General features: G+C 34.9%; 1 protein-coding gene across 9 annotated transcripts in view; it reads right to left on the bottom strand.

The window, feature by feature from the left end:
• TENT2 (terminal nucleotidyltransferase 2) overlaps positions 1-18,177 on the bottom strand; it is a 61,895-nt gene that overhangs the window by 27,740 nt on the left and 15,978 nt on the right. For 8 of the 9 annotated variants that reach the window (XM_055536670.1, XM_055536672.1, XM_055536669.1 and 5 more), the window contains 4 exons: positions 5,590-5,704; positions 5,407-5,498; positions 3,462-3,540; positions 1,782-1,851 (listed from right to left, as the gene is read on the bottom strand). In XM_055536670.1, the coding sequence (XP_055392645.1) occupies positions 1,782-1,851; positions 3,462-3,540; positions 5,407-5,498; positions 5,590-5,704 (356 nt within the window). The remainder of the gene's footprint in view (positions 1-1,781; positions 1,852-3,461; positions 3,541-5,406; positions 5,499-5,589; positions 5,705-18,177) is intronic. The other variant, XM_055536671.1, reaches the window with a different exon arrangement.

Raw genomic sequence — 18,177 nt, 5'->3', positions numbered from 1 at the left:
TTTTTCTTAATGATGCATATATAGAAGGATGATAAAATGGTGGTTATAAAGAGCATTTAACAATGAAAAAACCATGTATGATAATCTTAAATTGAAAAAGAATAAAATTGTTTATATAGTTACAGCTACAACCATTTTTAAAAACAATTATAATCAGTTAATAGTTTTATTTATATGTACTGTTTGTTTTATTGTTTATATTACAACTACACCATTTTAAAAAATGATTATAATCAGCTAACAGTTTTGTTTACATATATGTTTTATCTCTCTATATCCTTGTGCTTTAAAAACACTCCACCATTGAAAAATAAAGTTCCACTGTTACTTGAGAGAAATTTAGTAAATCTTTATAGACTGGATGGATGTTTGGATGAAGGAAGGGCAAAGTTTGAGCCACCACTTATCTAAAGATTTGTTTAAAAAAAAATAGAAAAAATATATATATTCAGTCAGTTTTGATCATTTACAGTAGTTATTTTCTACATAGTGATCACAAACACTGAATTAGTGGTTACTAAGCCACTGCTCCTAGGGGAAACAAAGGGTTAGCCCCCAGTCACAGCTTCATCAGCCTATTTATCAATATGCCTACAGTCACATTTTCATCAACTGATCAGTATGTAATTTTGTTTTATGTAACTTTCTATTTAACGACATTTAATACACTGTTCATTCAATAAAAGTGAAGTCACTGCAGAGCACTACTGCTGCTGCTGCTGCTAAGTCGCTTCAGTCATGTCCGACTCTGTGCGACCCCATAGATGGCCTCCCACCAGGCTCCTCTGTCCCTGGGCTTCTCCAGGCAAGAACACTGGAGTGGGCTGCCACTTCCTTCAATGAGTGAAAGTGAAGAGTGAAAGTGAAGTCGCTCAGTGGTGTCTGACTTAGCGACCTCATGGACTGCAGCCTACCAGGCTCCTCCGTCCATGAGATTTTCCAGGCAAGAGTACTGGCGTGGGGTGCCACTGCCTTTTCCATTGCAGAGCACTACTCATCCCAAAATAAAACACATCTAACACACCATTAAGGCACATCACAGCTTTGTGCACAAAACGTCTACAACACCTCAGCACAATGCTGGGAGGTCATTTTAAAGAGCAAATTCACGCACAAAAGCACAAAACTGTGAAAAACACACTAACTAATCTGTGAAAAGGAATCTGTTCAGCGTATCAGAGTTGAAACAAAAAGACAAGTGTATCATACTGTTAAACTCATTTGGGAAGATGTACATCAGGTGACTCAAAATTTTCCCACTCTTTATAAAATCATAAAAGTGTTACAAGTATTAATTCAGGGGGTTACAAAATAAATTTTATCAAGTAGGCAAATTCACAAATATGGGATCCATGAATAATGAGGATCAAGTGTATATACCTAGCCTATAAGAAATTCAGAACCCAAACTATTAATAGTAGAACATGTATAATTATACTAGTAACAACCTCTTTTGATATAAACATGCATCAAATTTCATGAATTAAGATATGTTCTCAGAGCATATTACATTTCCAAAAGGAAGAGATCATTTAAAAATCTAAAATACTATATTCTTTCAGCTATGAACAGTCTCAAATATTCAAAATGTCAACCAGAATAGCTAAGAGAGTTAACATGAACAACTGCTCAGATTATTTCAAAAAAATCATCTAAGAGAACAAATCATTTCCAAAAATTAATGAAGCTATTAGGGAACAGCACACCCTCCTTAATTATCTACCTCAGAAGAATACCTAAAAATTATCTGAAGCAACTGAAAAAATTCAGTAATTACTTACCTGACTTTATCCCTGAACTTCACAATTGGCACTTTTGCTCGAATCAACTGAGGTCTCTCAATGTAACCAGCTGAAGGATAAAAGATAAAATGGGTATCTGTAAATGCTTCTCAAATTCAGTATTCCAATGAACATTTCTTTGAAGTAGTATTTTACTTAGCTAAAACAATTTAAGAAAATACAGTCTTTGAGAGAGGAAGCAAAGACAAAAAGACATTATCAAATTCTTCGAAGACTGGAACTTCCAATACCATGTAGACGATTTTATGTATTAATGTTATTTTTAGAAATGTGGTCTAATACCTAATAATACTTATAAAGAATTTCATCAGAGCATTATAGGAGAAATATCTAGGCCAGCAGCAAGGGGATAGCTAAATTCTGCTACAGCACATGGAAGATACCATGGCAGTCATAGAATCATATTTACAAAAAATGTTAAACATAGAAATGCTGGCAACATAATACATGGGACAGTGAAAAATTCAAATAAGTATGAAAAAAACATGTATCAAATTTTTGTACTCCACCAAACTTAAATATCACGTGTTAAACCTAAAAATTTTGTTATAGTGCTTTTACCACCAAAATTATAATAATATACATCAAGCTTCAAATACAATTATGTGCAGGAATTCAATGAGGTATAATGAAAAATAAGATTAAGAGTTAAAAGTAGTAAAGGCTCAGACACCAACAAGCTATACTCCTCAGGTAAGTCACCAAACTCATTGATTACCCCTTAATCTGATTACTCCATTATTAAAAACACTAATCAAAAAAAAAAAAAAGAAACCTTTCATTTAAATTACATGACCTCTAAGGTCCTTTTCACTGTTTATATTTTATGATTTTAATAATTATTAAAAATCCACTTAAAGTACAAATTTCTCCTTTATTTTACAAATGCAAAATTCAAGTCCATTGAAATAAATCTCTTGATTTCTTTCCTACAGCTGATAAAAGTTGTTGTTCAAGGGCAATAACCTGTTAAGTGACTTTGTATTTTCCATCTTAAAGTCTAACACGTAAGAAATATTTGTTAAATAAATGGACAAATAGTCTATCCAACATCACACAGTTAGGGTGACTTCAAATGTCCACAATATTCTGCGGAAGTTTAAATTATTTGAGATGGCTTAACTTGTGGATTAAAATCTGCTTTGTCAGCTTATTCAAAGAGTATAAAATCTTACAATAAAATGGCCTAAGTCACTAATTTTGCTTTCAGTTGGAGTGATATATTTGGGCTTTGGGTTCAGTGATCATATTTTTAAACCAAGTACAGATGTCTATCATTGCAAACAGATGAGATGCTCTCTTCCTCACATATAAATAAGACCTGTATATTTCTTTTGGCTTTTGAGATACTCTGCACTGCAGTTACTTACATTCATGCTTTAACTTTCCTAACAGCACTCAGCTGTTTGAGGATAAACTAAAACTTACACATCTCTGAATTCCTGACTACCTTCAGTGGGACAGCCTGCAGTACAAAGAATTGTCAAATAAATGGTTACTTTAATTAAAAGTTAAATTCACTTGGGAAAAAGAATCCACATTATACCTAATCTCACCAGAAAATAAAACAATTCTTATCAGAAAATAAACACAGTGAGAGACATTTTAAATAAACAGTTATCTCAAATGACATATGAACGTGAGGCATGTCAGACTTACAAAGTCTAGTACAGAAGTGTTTGTGGACTAAGGTGAGTATATGCCGTGCTTCAGTCTTCTGATTTACCTGAAAAAAACACTGAAAAGTTAAAAATAAAGTTTTTTCATTATCTTTCTAAACAATGTTTTATTTTCTTAATGTATCTCAACAAAAAGAAAACATATAAAGTATACTTTTCATTGGAGTTATTTTTCAATATACAGTAAATTACACTATTTAAAAGTCAACCTTTATGCTATCTTTAACATTAATATTTCTAAATCAATTTCTGATTTTAAACTTGAAAGCACAACTTTAAAAGAAATATTTTAACAGCTATATGTTATTTTTTCCTTTAGTATAAATGTACAAAAAATAATCTGCAAGGAAATATAAACAGAATTTTAACTTTCTGTAACATGTTTTATTTCCCTATCTAGATTGCGAGATGCTTAAAAAATAAGGTTCAAATCCATGGTGTTTTGTTATAAGTTGCGACAAACATGATTCAGACACGTGAATAGAATGGAGGATTAAAACGTCCATCTAATCAAAGCTATGGTTTTTCCAGTAGTCATGTATGGATGTGAGAGTTGGACTATAAAGAAAGCTGGGCGTAGAAGAATTGATGCTTTTGAACTGTGGTGTTGGAGAAGACTCTTGAGAGTCCCCTGGACTGCAAGGAGATCCAACCAGTCCATTCTAAAGGAGATCAATCCTGGGTGTTCATTGGAAGGACTGATGTTGAAACTGAAACTCCAGTACTTTGGCCACCTGATGCGAAGAGCTGACTCATTTGAAAAGACCCTGATGTTGGGAAAGATTGAGGGCAGGAGGAGAAGGGGAGGACAGAGGATGAGATGGTTGGATGGTGTCACCAACTCAATGGTCATGGGTTTTGGTGGATTTCAGGAGTTGGTGATGTACAGGGAGGTCTGGCGTGCTGCAGTCCATGGGGTCGCAAAAAGTCAGACACGACTGAGCGACTGAACTGAACTGAAGTATAATCTAACTGCATGAGAGAAAGTTTTAATTAAAACTCTAGTATTCTTCATTATTTTTATTATTTCTGAGGCTTTTCTTTTTTCAGTTTTCCCTTATATGATTTCAAAGCCTAGAAAGTATCAGGAGTTTCTTTCCTGGAATAAATCTCTTCCTGATTTGCAGTAACTAGAAGTCACTTTTGATACTGGACTAATAGGAATAATATTACCATTCAATAGAGGCTTTTTTATTTTTTAAGAGGTGAAATACAAGGCATATTAAAATTACACTGAAATTAATCTTTGATAATTCAGAAGAGACTTCAGCATATTCAAGAGGCTGCTCAGGTAAGTTTAATAAACAGCAATTTTTGTGGAACTAAGGACATACAAGAGTATCAGTAAACAGGAAATTCAAATAAATAAAATAAAAAATAAAATTTGGTTGCTAAGTATGAAGAAACAAAGTCAAAATATCAGAGATAATTACTTTAAATCACAATAGTCTTATTTTACATTTCAGAGAAATCTCTCTTTTTTAATTCCCATAATAAGAACTCCAAATCCCATAGTACTTCCAAGGGAAAAATAATACAGATTAAAAATTGAATCACTGAGAATTCAAATAGAAGGAAATAAATCAAGCAGATATAAGACAAGCTCTGCCTCTTTGCTGCATCCTGGTAACATACCCAACCCAATGGCATTTCAAAATAAAGATAGAGCTCTTTAAAAACACACAGTGAAACTGCCTCACTTTAACAATTTAGAAATAAATTAATACTATAATTTGTTGTTTTTTGTACATGCCTTAAAAAAAATAGAAGCAGCATTTCCTGACTTTCCTTGAATTACTATAAACAAAGAATTTAAAGAAGCAATTAAAACAAAGTAGGGTTTTTTCCCTCAATGACTTTTATATGAAATTTCTTAAATGACTTAACATGAAAAGCACACTTAGAATAAAAGTTTCATTACTTACTGGTTCCTCTTTAACAACTAGACATAAGTCACCATCACTGCTCCGAGTACCAAATCCATTTAAAGAAGACCCAACTAAAAAAAGTCGGCTTTCTAGAGAAACAGAAGAGAATTATAAGGTTTTAGTTAAAATTAAAATAGGAATGCATATAATTAAAAGAGCATGCAAAACAGGGAAACATACGTGGAAATAACAGTTGAATTTCTCTCTGCAGCTCTGTTCGACAGAGTTCTTTCTTCTTTAAATCACTTACTTGCTGCTGACATGCTTCAAATAACTCCAGTATCTGCTGACTCAACTTGAATGCACCACAAAAAAGGTAAAAATTTCATTCAGAAATGTAGAAGTTACTAGCATATTGAGAAGTATAAAATTACTGACAGTATTTTTAAAATAAATATATATTATCTCCTTATACAAAATGACCACTATTCAAGTAATAATAATTACTTAGTATCTGAAATAGTTTACAATTTTTACAAAGTATCACTGACAAATCACAGAGAATTCATGAGTATAATTCATAGGTCCTCAAACTATAACCTTCAGTTACTGCCTGTTTTTATATGGGACATGAACTAAGAATGGTTTTTATATTTTTAAACGGTTATAAAAACAAAACAAAAATATGCAACAGAAACAAAGTCTACAATAATCTACTTTCTGGCCCTTTAAAGAAGGTTACCCAACCCCTGGTATTCATACCATGAATACCAAATAAAACAGACTTCAGAAGAGAAGTCCCTGGTTGTCTGTGCTCATGCAAACCACCGTCTTTCCTATGCTTCTAGCACTGCCCTGAGCCCTGCTTTCCTGTGGCCATCTACGGACAGATCTCCCTCTTTATCCCCCTTTCCAGTTCATACTTTCCCCTCCAAATGACCTCTTGCCATCACCATAGGTGACTCCCTTACCTACAGTGGGTAACTATCATGACCTACTCCCACCATTTTAACTTCTTTTACTCAATTATTTTTCATCAGTGCTACATAGACATAACAAAACAAACTTCTCTAGCTTTGAAATTTTAAATTCCAGTATACAAGATAGGCTTCAATCTCCTGTCCAATTCTCACATCTTCTTGAGAACCACACAAACCTGGATTCTCTTGGATCCTCTTTCTCCCAACCCAACAGCACCTGGAATAGCATGATTTCCTTCCCTACCCAGTCTATACTCCACAATGCATCCCTTGAACCATTCTCTTTTATCATACCTTAACATTATACCCCTGTCATGCTCTAACAAAATCCTAATTTTAGGTTCCCTATAAACAACCACTGTCTCTGCTCTTTTTTGTGAGTTGCTAACTGGAAAAAAATTTAAAAAAATCACAAAATTGGTATGTTGCAAATTTACAATTTAAAAACGAACCTAAGATTTAACCCGTAGCATCTCTCAGCAATTACTTCAATGTCTCTGGTTAGATATCGCTTCCATTTTTCACCATCAGCATTCCAAAATGTTTATACCTTTCCTCAAGTTTCCTATACTTATCTCACTTCCTTCAGCAGGTAACTTCACATTAAAGTTTACTAAGAAAATTGAAGAAACCAAATGTGAGATTCCTCAGCTTCCAACTACAAACTTGCAAACTACTATCTGAATGAAACTTCATATCCCTACCTCTCCTGTCTGATAAACTGTCCTGTTTCTCGGTCCAAAGCTAATCCCTCTATCAAAAATACTTCTGTATCCACCCCTTTTGGTCACCTCTGGGGCACAAATACTCCATCAGTTTTTTGACCTGTCTTTTGCATTTTCAACCTCTCCCTCTCCAGGCCTTTCTCCAAGTCCATGACCAGGCACAAGTCTCACTCATCATTTAAAATATTTTATCATGTTTAGAACACTCATTTTAAGAAAGCAGAGGCAGTCAGGATAACCTGGCAATGAAAGAGACATAGTTTTTTAATATCCTGAATAACCATCCCCCTAAAATGCTACAGACCCCAGTTTGATCCCTGGGTCATTAAGATCCCCTGCAGAAGGGAATAGCAAAGAGTCAGACACGACTGACAGACTGACAAAACAGACTAAGCAACTAGGAGAAAACAAACAGATCAAACCATCCAAAATAAAAATGGCCAAAAAATACAGCACAATTGACTACATATTACTCATGAATTCTAAAATACTGCAAGTTAGGACCAAACACCAACAGCAGCAAGACCCACATGGTATCAGAAACATAACAAGAGGAGGAAAGGGATTTGGGACAGCCCTGGAGCCAGAACAAACAGAAATCAAATTCCCTAGAAGTACTACCTCCCACCCCCTCCCTTAAATGGACAGTTCCAATTCAGTGTAAAACAGCAACTGAAACTCGGAAGGGGTTTCACAGGCGACAACTCACAAGGCAAGAAAGGCAAGAAAATCACACAAACATCAGGAATCTCAAAACTAACTGAAACTCCCTTCTAAGACACAGCAACATACCAAGCAGAAACTGCCAGGAAGAGATATCTAAACGAAGCAGTACAGAGTCACTGGGGTAAAGGAAAGAAAGTCTAGAACAAGAATGATTCTGCCCCTCCAGAGGACATCTGACGATGCTGAGAAGCAGTTCTGGTTATCAGTCATCATACTTGGGGGAGTGGGCACCACAGGGTGGGCCAGAAGGCCACTGAATATCCTACAATGCCCAGGACAACTCCCCGCAGCAAAGATATCTGACCAAAAGTGCTAATACTGCCAAAAGTGAAAAACCCTGATCTAGATAAAGGCAGAGAAGGAAAGGAGGAAAGGTCTCAGAAGATATATTTTTGAACACTACATCACAGCAGAGGATTCCCCCCAGCCACAAACCTAGCAAAAAGCTAGCTTACCCAACCTCATCTGAAAGTAGTATATTGTTGTTTACTCACTAAGAGCTGTGTCCGACTCTTTGAGACCCCATGGACTAGAGCTAGCCAGGCTCTTCTGTCCATGGGATTTCCCAGGCAAGAATACTGGAGTGGGCTGCCATTTCTTCTCCTGGGGATCTTCCTGACACAGGGATCGAACAAGTATCGCCTGTTTGGCAGGTGGATTCTTTACCACCAAGCCACCTGGGCCTCCCTAAAGCCATCTTCCTTAAACATAAGTTAACAGAAAAGAATTGGAATCTCAAAAAGAGAGGTGAGAATGGGAGGACAGAAAAAATATTTGAAGAAATAATGCCTAAAAAGGATTCAATTCAATTCTCATACAAAGTTTTTGTAAGAAAAATGCAAAGAGTAACATTCCTACAGATAATGAAGCACACCAGAAAGACATATTCACAAAACGAATGACTATTTTAATATAATATGCAGAACCAAGGTTTTCTCTCTCATTATTAATTTCCTAAAAGGATAACTGACTATAAAGCATACATAACTGAAAAAAATAATTGGAAGTTTACATTTTTAAGAATTATCAAAAGCAGCAAAAACATGAAATACCTAGGAATGTATTAAAGATATGTAAAACCTATACTCTGAAAATTATAAATATTGAGAGAAATTAAAACATCTAAATAAATAGATAAAAGAAAAAAGTTAGAGGATTTAACATACCTGACACTTCTAAACTTAACCATACAGCTACAGTAATCAGAACAGTATGGCACTAGGAAAAGGACAGATGAAAAAGATAACAAAAGAGAATACTGAAATATTTATGAAATGCTATGATACCTGTAATTTCCTTCAAACTACTAAGGGAGGGAGGTATAGACAAAATAAGATTGGTCAAATGTTGGTAACTGTTCAAGCTTGGTCTTATGAGGATTTACAATACTACATTCTATTTTTTTATATATTTGATACTCTCCATAATAAAAAGCTTTTTAAGGCATTCATATTTACAAAAAGATTTTTAAAAGGTCTCCAGTTAAACTGGTTAATCTAAAATTTTAAATGGCACTTGAATAATTAAGTTTTATCTACCTACAGCAGGGTTGGCAAACCTTGACCTGTAAGCCAAAAACTGCCTCTGGTCTGTTCTGTAGGACTAACCAACTAAAACTGATTCTTACATTTTTAAAGCATTGCTTAAAAAAGAAAGAAAAGGAGACAGGGCCCACGTAGTTCACATGTCTAGAATTTATTAATTGGCCCTTTATCAAAAAAGCTGTGTCAACTCCTTGATCTAGAGAATCAGGCAGATCAAAACTGCTAAAAGTCAAAACATATACTCTACATCTGTTGAATAACAAAGAGAAAAATTTCTTGGGAATTCCCTGGAGATCAAGTGGTTAAAACTTGGTGCTTTCACTGCATGGCTGGGCCCAGGGCTCGGCTCAATCCCCGGTCAGGGAACCAAGATTCCTCAAGCTGTATAGCACAGCCAAAAAATAAAATTCTTTCATTAGAATGACTATGTTCATGTAGAAACACTCACATATGAAAAAAATTATTATTAGGTAGAAAATATGAAATTCCACATATTTGCTCCTCTCCCTTTTCTACGGTTCTGGGAAAATTTCTTCTCTCTCAAGTACTATAATGGAGATCTAACAGATTTTTATACAAGTAAATTTTCCTTCCTGTCTAGTCACATTATGGATTCACATTGTCAAATTACGTTACTGTATCTTAGAACAGATATATAGAGTCCAGATGAGAAAAAAACACAAAAAGAAATGTACATATATGCTGAAACAAGACTTAGAGAAATATTTCAAAAGATGTCTCAATGGCCTTATAACTGGGGAAAAAAGAAGAATGTCTGATATGAAATCCTGGCTAAAAATTAAGCAAAAAAATACTTAGATCGTATATGTAATAACAAGCTGACTATGCATAATGGCATTTCAAAAACTTTTTTTGTTTCATTCAGAAGTAAAACATTCCTTGTTTTCCTTAGTTTTAAAAAAACCTATTGCAACAAAGTATCTGTAAAACAAATTATTCTTAAATTTGCTTAAATCTCTATAATACTACAGTTTAGGCTGCCTGCCAGATCTATTACTTTTAAATTACTTGTACAAGATATATTTCCCACTGTATGTAAAAATTATATCTTTGCAAAATTGCATAAGAAAATAAGTTTCCTAATACAGATTTAAAATATTAAAATATTTTTTCCAAATATCAATATTCAATTTTCCTAAAAAATATTATAACCTATCCTCAAATGAAAGAAAGAAAGAAAGTGAAGTCACTCAGTCATCTCCGACTCTTTGCAACCCCATGGACTGTAGCCTACCAGGCTCTTCCATCATGGAATTTTCTAGGCAAGGGTTGCCATTTCCTTCTCCAGGGGATGTTCTGAACCCAGGGATCGAACCCAGGTTTCCCACATTGCAGGCAGACACTTTACCATCTGAGCTACCAGGGAAGCTCCTCAAACTCAAATCGAATTACTAATAAGGCTATCACTGTCTGAGATCAACACAAGCCACTAAAGACAAGTTAGGTATGGATTTAGAGTCAGAAAAGTTTTTAAATGAGCCAGCAAAGCTTCAGGTATAACTTTTGCATGGTATTCTCAGTAGATTCTCCATCTGTCCCTAGAAGCTGGGTCCCCATATAAAAGTAAATAAACCTTTCAGCTGGGAGTATCAAAACTTGATCATTTTCTACAATACATGAAAAAGAGCAACAGGTTTTGGCTAAACGTAAGTGCTATCTACAAAAAACGAACACAAAATAGCAATGAGCTTTCAAGACAGAAGAAATAAAGTTAAATATGGTACAGAAAACAGTCCATTAGGTCACAAACACTTCAACAAAAACTGACAATTCCTCAGGTTCTCTCATTGTCTCATTCTTTGTTACACATGAAACTGTAGGAAAAGCTGGTACTAATTACTGAGTAAAATAAAGCTAGATATGAATTAAAAGTTTAAATTCATTCTTGATGCTGAATTCCTTTTCTCTTCAAAGTAAATAAAATAGAATCAGGAAAACATCATACTGAAAACAACCCACTCCTTACTAGCATGTTAAAGTACTGTTTTTTTGTATGGCCACAAATTAGAGCCTTCCTAATTCATCAACTAATACAATGATTAGGCAGTCTGAATAACTGATTTTTTTCCCTGAAGCCTGATTGTTTTTAGGCACATACAATTACCTGACCTTAGTCAAGAGGAAACTGCCTAATAAAAGGAGGATGGAGAAAACAAAGCAAGCTTTCATTTGAGGATCTCTTGGGCTGACATTGGTCTAAATTTTTTACATGAATCTACATCTCAGTGGCTTTAAAAATTTGACTGACACATACATTATAAAGATAGAGCCCTAAGAATAAATTTAACCACTGAGGTAAAAAAGCTGTACACTGAAAACTATAAAACATTGATGAAAGACATTAAAGACTATAAATAAATGGACAGATACCCGATCATGGATCAGAAGAATTAAAATTATTAAAATGTCCATAGTATCCATAGCAATCTACAGATTCAATGCAATCTCTATCAAAATTCCAATGGCATTTCTCACAGAAATAGAAAAAGCAATCCTAAAATGCCTATGGACCCACCAACGACCCAGAACAGCTACAGCAATCTTGAGCAAAAAGAACAAAGCTGGAGAAATGACACTTTCTGATTTCCAATTCTATTACAAAGCTGTAGTAATCATTAAATAGTATGGTACTGACATAAAAATGAACACACAGACCAGTGAACATAACAGAGAGTCCAAGAAAGAAACCCACACACATATGGTTAACTAAAGGGTGTCAAGACTATACAACAGAAAAAGGACAGTCTTCAACAATGTTGAGAAAATTGTATATCCACATGCAAAAAGATGAAATTGGAGCCTTATCTTTACAACATACACAATAATTAATTCAAAATGAATTAAAGACTTAAATTCAAGACCTGAAACAGTGTACTCCTGAAGAAAAGATAAGGGGAAAGCTCCATGATGTTGGTCTTGACAATGATTTTTTGGATTTTAATACCAAAAACACAGGCAACAAAAGCAAAAACCAGAAGTGGAAATATGTAAAACAAAAATATTTCTATAAAATAACAATTAAAAAAGAGAGAGAAAGAAAAGAGAAAGTGACATACAGAATGGGGGAAAATATTTACAAACTATGTATCTAAAAAAGGGTTAATATCCAAAATACATAAGAAACTCACACAACTCTAACAAAAATACAAATGATCCAATTTAAAAAAGGACAAAAGACCTAAAGAGACATTTTTTTTAAAGAAGGCATACAAATGGTCAACAGGTACATGAAAAGATGTGCAGCATTACCAAGCATCAGGAAAATACAAATCAAAACCACAATGAGATATCACTTCACACTTGTTAGGATGGCTATTACCAAAAAGCAAAAGGTAAGTGTTGGCAAGGATCCAGAGAAAAGGGAATTAGTATACACCACGGGTAGGATGTAAATCGGTACAACCATATCGGAAAACAGCATGACGCCTCCTCAAAGAACTAAAAACACAACTACCGTGTGTTCCAGCAACCCCAGGACTGGGTACACATCCAAAGGAAAAGAGTATCTATCTCAACAAGGACTCTGCACTCCCGTGTTCACTGCAGTGTTATTCAGAGTAGCCAAGATACGGAAACTTAACTGTCCACTGACAAAGAAAATGTGGGGTGTCTGTATGCACGGACACAATGAAATATTATTTGGCCTAAAAAAAAATGGAAATTCTGCCATTTGCAACATGGATGAATCTGGAAGACATTAAGATAAATGAAATGAGCTAGACACAAAAAGATAAATACTGTATGATTTCACACGTGGAATCTAAAAAAGTCAAATTCATGGTAGCAGAGAGTGCAATGGTAGTTATCAGGGAAGGGAGTGGGATAAGGAAAACGGGGAAATGTTGACCAAAGGGTATAAACTTTTAGTTATAAGATAAATTAGATAAGGAGACATAAAGTACAATATGGTGAATATAGTTAATAACAATGTGCAGAACACTTGAAATTTGCTTAGAGAATAAATTTAAATGTTCTGATCACAAAAAAAAATAATGTGAGGTGATGAATGTTAATTATCTTGATTATGGTAACCATTTCACAGTGTATACATATATCAAAGCATCATGTTGTATACCTTAAATATTTATGATTTTTATTTGCCACTCATATCTAAGTAATGCTGGGAAAAAAAATGATAGATGCAGGCAAATACATATTTCAACTGCTTGAAATTCAGTGAACCAATAATTTACAAATATTTTATCCCCTTTTTCAATTTGTTATTTCTAAATAAGGTCAAATACTGAAATTTTTAAAGATAAAGCCTCTGAGAAATCTGTAAGGTAAACTGTCCCCAAACAAATGTTTCCCCAGGGTGAAAAGAGGCTCCATAAAACTTACTCCTTTCCAAAATTAAAATTACACAAGATATCTTAAACAATTCACTCATAATTATGTTTTTACTTTACAGTCAGTACCAAGAAAACCTCAGCCTACCCTCATCTCAACTCAAAATTCAGAATCAATTACTTCAATTCACATAGTTATCTTCAAACTACCCAGAATTTCTGAAGAACATTTTTAATAGATGGAATTCAGGAGCTCAGATAACTCTGATTCCTCTAAACCTCCATTTTTTTTTTGTCCAGGCAACTACATCTTCATCTAAAGATACTATGAAACTAAAGTTAAAATTCAGAAAAGTATTTGAAATTTTTTTACTTTAAAAGTTTTGTTTGCTAATATAATGACTTCAAAAACAGAAAAGACTTTAAAATGGAGAAACAATTTAAACTTAAAACATATTAATTTTCATAATCTTAATTTTTTAGGTTTCAAAACAGAATTAATTTCCAAACTAATCAAAACTTTTAATACATTCCCCTGGAACCTACTAAAGCAGCTGATTCATTATTATTAATAATAAATTCATTATCACCAATGTTGAGTGAGCCCTCTACACTACCTAGCAAATACTGTGTCAAACCTTCTCCACTCTGCTTCTCTAATTAACTTGAAGTAGTAAACACTACTTCAAACCATCTCCACTGTTCTTAAACCGCATATATCCCACTTCATCCTCTCTACTCTCAACAGATGACCTTGCACAGTAATTCAAAGAGAAAATATGAAGAAGCCATTCAACTATGGGAACTCTTCCATACCATATCTACAAACTTTCTTGTAACTACACCTATCCTTTCCTCCTATCTTCCAGTTTCAAAAAAATTCTCTCTTGCCTAAAGCCAATGTCTCCACATATAAGCAGGACCCACACCCTTTCCACCTTCTAAGGAATCTTATTCATAATTATACTTTTTTTCCCCCACAGTAGTCAATTTTTCTCTCTTGACTGAATTTTTCCAATAAATATTTACATGTGCTTAAACTTTCTTCCACCTCAAAAGCAAAATTTAAAAAAACTCCTTTGTTCCACTTTTCCATCTCTGGCTCTCCCCTTCACAGCCAAACTTCCCCAAACAGTTGTAAACATGCTTAGTTTCCGTTTATTTTCCTACTCTTTCCTCAACCTATTTCAATGATCCATGCTCTCCTCTCTCCCTAGACAATCATATCCATATTCTTAGCTTCAATTATCATCTATATGCCAATGATCACCAAATGTACACTTCTGGTCAATACCTTTCCTTTGAGTTCCAGATCTATATACATTCAACCATCAACTCCTAATATCTACTTTGATGTTCCAAATGTATGTTTAAAACAATACGTACACAGAACTCAAAAGATACCTGCTCACCCTCCAATTCCTATTAAACACACATACTCCTTTATCTGGCTCCGCTTGCCTTTTGTTCTGTCTCAGTGAACGGTACCACCATGCATCCAGTTACAGAAGCCAGAAACTTGGAAGTAATCCTCAGTATTTTCTCTATCTAAACCAGTGGTTCTCAACTAGAGGCACTTCTGCCCCCCAGGAGACATCTGTTAATGTCTGAAGACATTTTTGGTTCTCATAACCAAGGATTACTGGCATCTAGTGAGTGAAGTCAGAAATGTGGCTAAAACACCCTAAGATGCAGGGGATAGTCCCTCCATACCAAACAAAATTGGTCTAAAACATCAACGGTACACAGGCTTAGATGACCTAATCTAATAACGCATCATCAAATCCCATCAATTTCACTTTCCCCCAACACAGTTTAAACCCATCAATTTTTCTTCATCTTAACTATCAGCACTTCCTAATTCAAAGCACCATTACCTTTTACCTAGTACCCAATAATAACTTCCTACTTCCACATTTGTGCAACTGCTTAAAATGAAGTCAAAACAATTTTTAACTCATCTCTTTCTTGCTTAAAAAAAGACCCTGAATAGCTTACCAAAGTTCTTAGGTGAAAACTAAAATGATATACAAAAGTGCTTGCATGATCTGCCTGATTCCCCACTTCTCCTACCACACTTCAGCAATTTTCCCCCTAAATCAACCAAACTCTAGCCACCATATGGCCTCCTTTCAGTTCTCCGCAGACTGCATGCTCCTTTCTATCACACAGTAAACCTTCAGACACACTGTTCCTTCTCTCCACCTCCAACACTCTTTGACTGATTAACTCCTACTCACCCTTCAGATCTCAGCTCAAATATTATCTCCTCCACACCATTATGGAGATAACTCTGCACTTGTCCTTTATAACACTTATAAATATATAAAACTGCAATTCGCATGACCATTTCTAATGGCTCTCCCTCTCACTATCCTGTATGTGCATGGTAAAGAGACCATGAACATTTAGAAAAATGCTGTAACACAACATTTTAGCATATAGCCAGCACTCACAAATTTTTGTTGATTACTTAAAAAAAAAATACAGGATCTAATCTACTTCAGGAGTTCAACTGTCACTTTTATTGCAAGTATTCGTATCTTGGGCCCCAACCATGCTTCTGAAATATATACGGACAGCTCAGCTACAACACGTTTTCTTCAATACCAATTAGCTTACAGACGATTGATAAATAAGGCAATGGTATCAATTTAATGTATTAATTGGACTGATTCGTATGTGGAGCAGAAATTGTGGAATTGTAACCTTTACCAAAAAATTTTAAAAAAAAACAAAAAAAAAACCCTTAGCTTGGCTGCACACAAGGAGTCCTTACAGATCTAAATCAACTAAAGATACGTGTCTGCATCTAGGATTCCCACTCAAAAAGCACTAAACATACCTCCACCCTCACGGAGCTCTCCGCTGGCATATTTCCTTCAGAGACTTACTTAACAGCTGACTCACTCACTCACAGCTCCACTTTAACTGCCTTGTCTCAGTGACCCCCACAAGGCAGCATATGTCAAGTGTATACTGTATATTTTTTAATATCCCTTGCAATAGCACCCAACCAGGCTAAGCCACATACCTGATCTATCCAGGTCATTTTCTAAGGGACTGATTATTGTTCTTCAGAGCGTTCTGGTTCCTAAACTGTTTAGATTTTGCATAGTGTACTCTCAAGCCCTATTTCCCATGGCCTTAGCATGCAATCTGCAGAACATGAGGCCATTCAAGAAGACAAATGTTACAGCAGATTTCCCATAGTTCCAAGCACTGAGGAACATAACTCTTGACTACTACTTCCTCAATCAGCTTGAACACTCAAAATCTGGGTTCCTCATCTCTGTTCACAGTCCAAATCATTAAAGTCGCTGATCTCTCTCTCTCCCTCTCCCCCCACATTCAATCATTCCACACAGGTATCAATTTTCCTTATGCATGGTCTCTCACATCTTTTTTACCACCATCCACCATAACTGAAATCTCCAGCATCTCTCATCTGAAAAAAATTTAACAATTAATAGCCTTCAAGGTAGTTATACCTCTTTCCAGGCCCTCCTTATTCCAAACCAAACTCCACTAAACTGCAAGAATTATCTTCTCCCAAATGCAAATCTAATTGCGCTAGTCCTCTACTCATAAACCTTCAATGGCCTTCTACTGTGCATTCAAGGCCTCAAACTGCTGCTACACTTTATTTCTCATTGAACCTCCCACTCATCTTAAAATCCAGCAGAGATAAACCATACAAACTGTTGACAAAGAAAGACACTCAGTAAATATTAGATTTTACTCTCACAGATGACCTACTTTTATAGTCAATTCTAAGAACGTCATCTCCCTACCCTTCATTTTAAGCATCTTAAGTTCCTTCTCTTTATATTATTAGAGACAAAGGACAAATCTTCGTTGTGTCACTTACTAGCTGTGACCTTGAGCAAGTTATTTAGCTTTCTGAGCCTCAGTAAAATTAGGATAATATCCATGTCATGGGGTTGTTGAAAAGACTAAATGACATAGCATATGTAGAATGCCTGGAAGAGAAGAGACATTAATAAATGTTAGTTTTCTTAAAAAGTGTTCATTTAAAGAATGAACACAGAAATGAACTTTCCTTCTTTCTCCCAGAACTGGCAAGTTAGAGTAGCACTCAAAGAAGCTGGTTTAACAATAGAATACTACTAATAATCTTCATCCCTTGAGGTTAAGTGCTTATGCCAAAAGCATAAGATTTAGGGGAATTTTTTTCTATGCTAGTAAGCAAAGAAAAGGTTATTGATATGGAACCATATTTTACTAGATGATTTATCCTGACTAATGTTATTAAATTTACTGAGACTCAATATATTAATAAACCGTATCCATATGCAGAAGTCAGTTCCAGTATTTAACTATTTACAAATGTGTGTGTGTGTTAGTTGCTTAGTCGTGTCGAAACTCTTTGTGACCGCATGGACTGTAGCCCGCGAGGCTCCTCTGTCCATGGGATTCTCCAAGCAAGAATACTAGAGTGGAAATTGAGAGCTTCAATACTTATGCATAATATATTCCATAAAAAATGGGCCTATGGCTGATTCATGTTGATGTATGGCAG

The sequence above is a fragment of the Bubalus kerabau genome, chromosome 10, assembly GCF_029407905.1.
Source record: "Bubalus kerabau isolate K-KA32 ecotype Philippines breed swamp buffalo chromosome 10, PCC_UOA_SB_1v2, whole genome shotgun sequence".
Taxonomy (NCBI): domain Eukaryota; kingdom Metazoa; phylum Chordata; class Mammalia; order Artiodactyla; family Bovidae; genus Bubalus; species Bubalus kerabau.
Note: the sequence above shows the minus strand (reverse complement) of the source record. Positions and strands in the feature narration are given on the sequence as shown.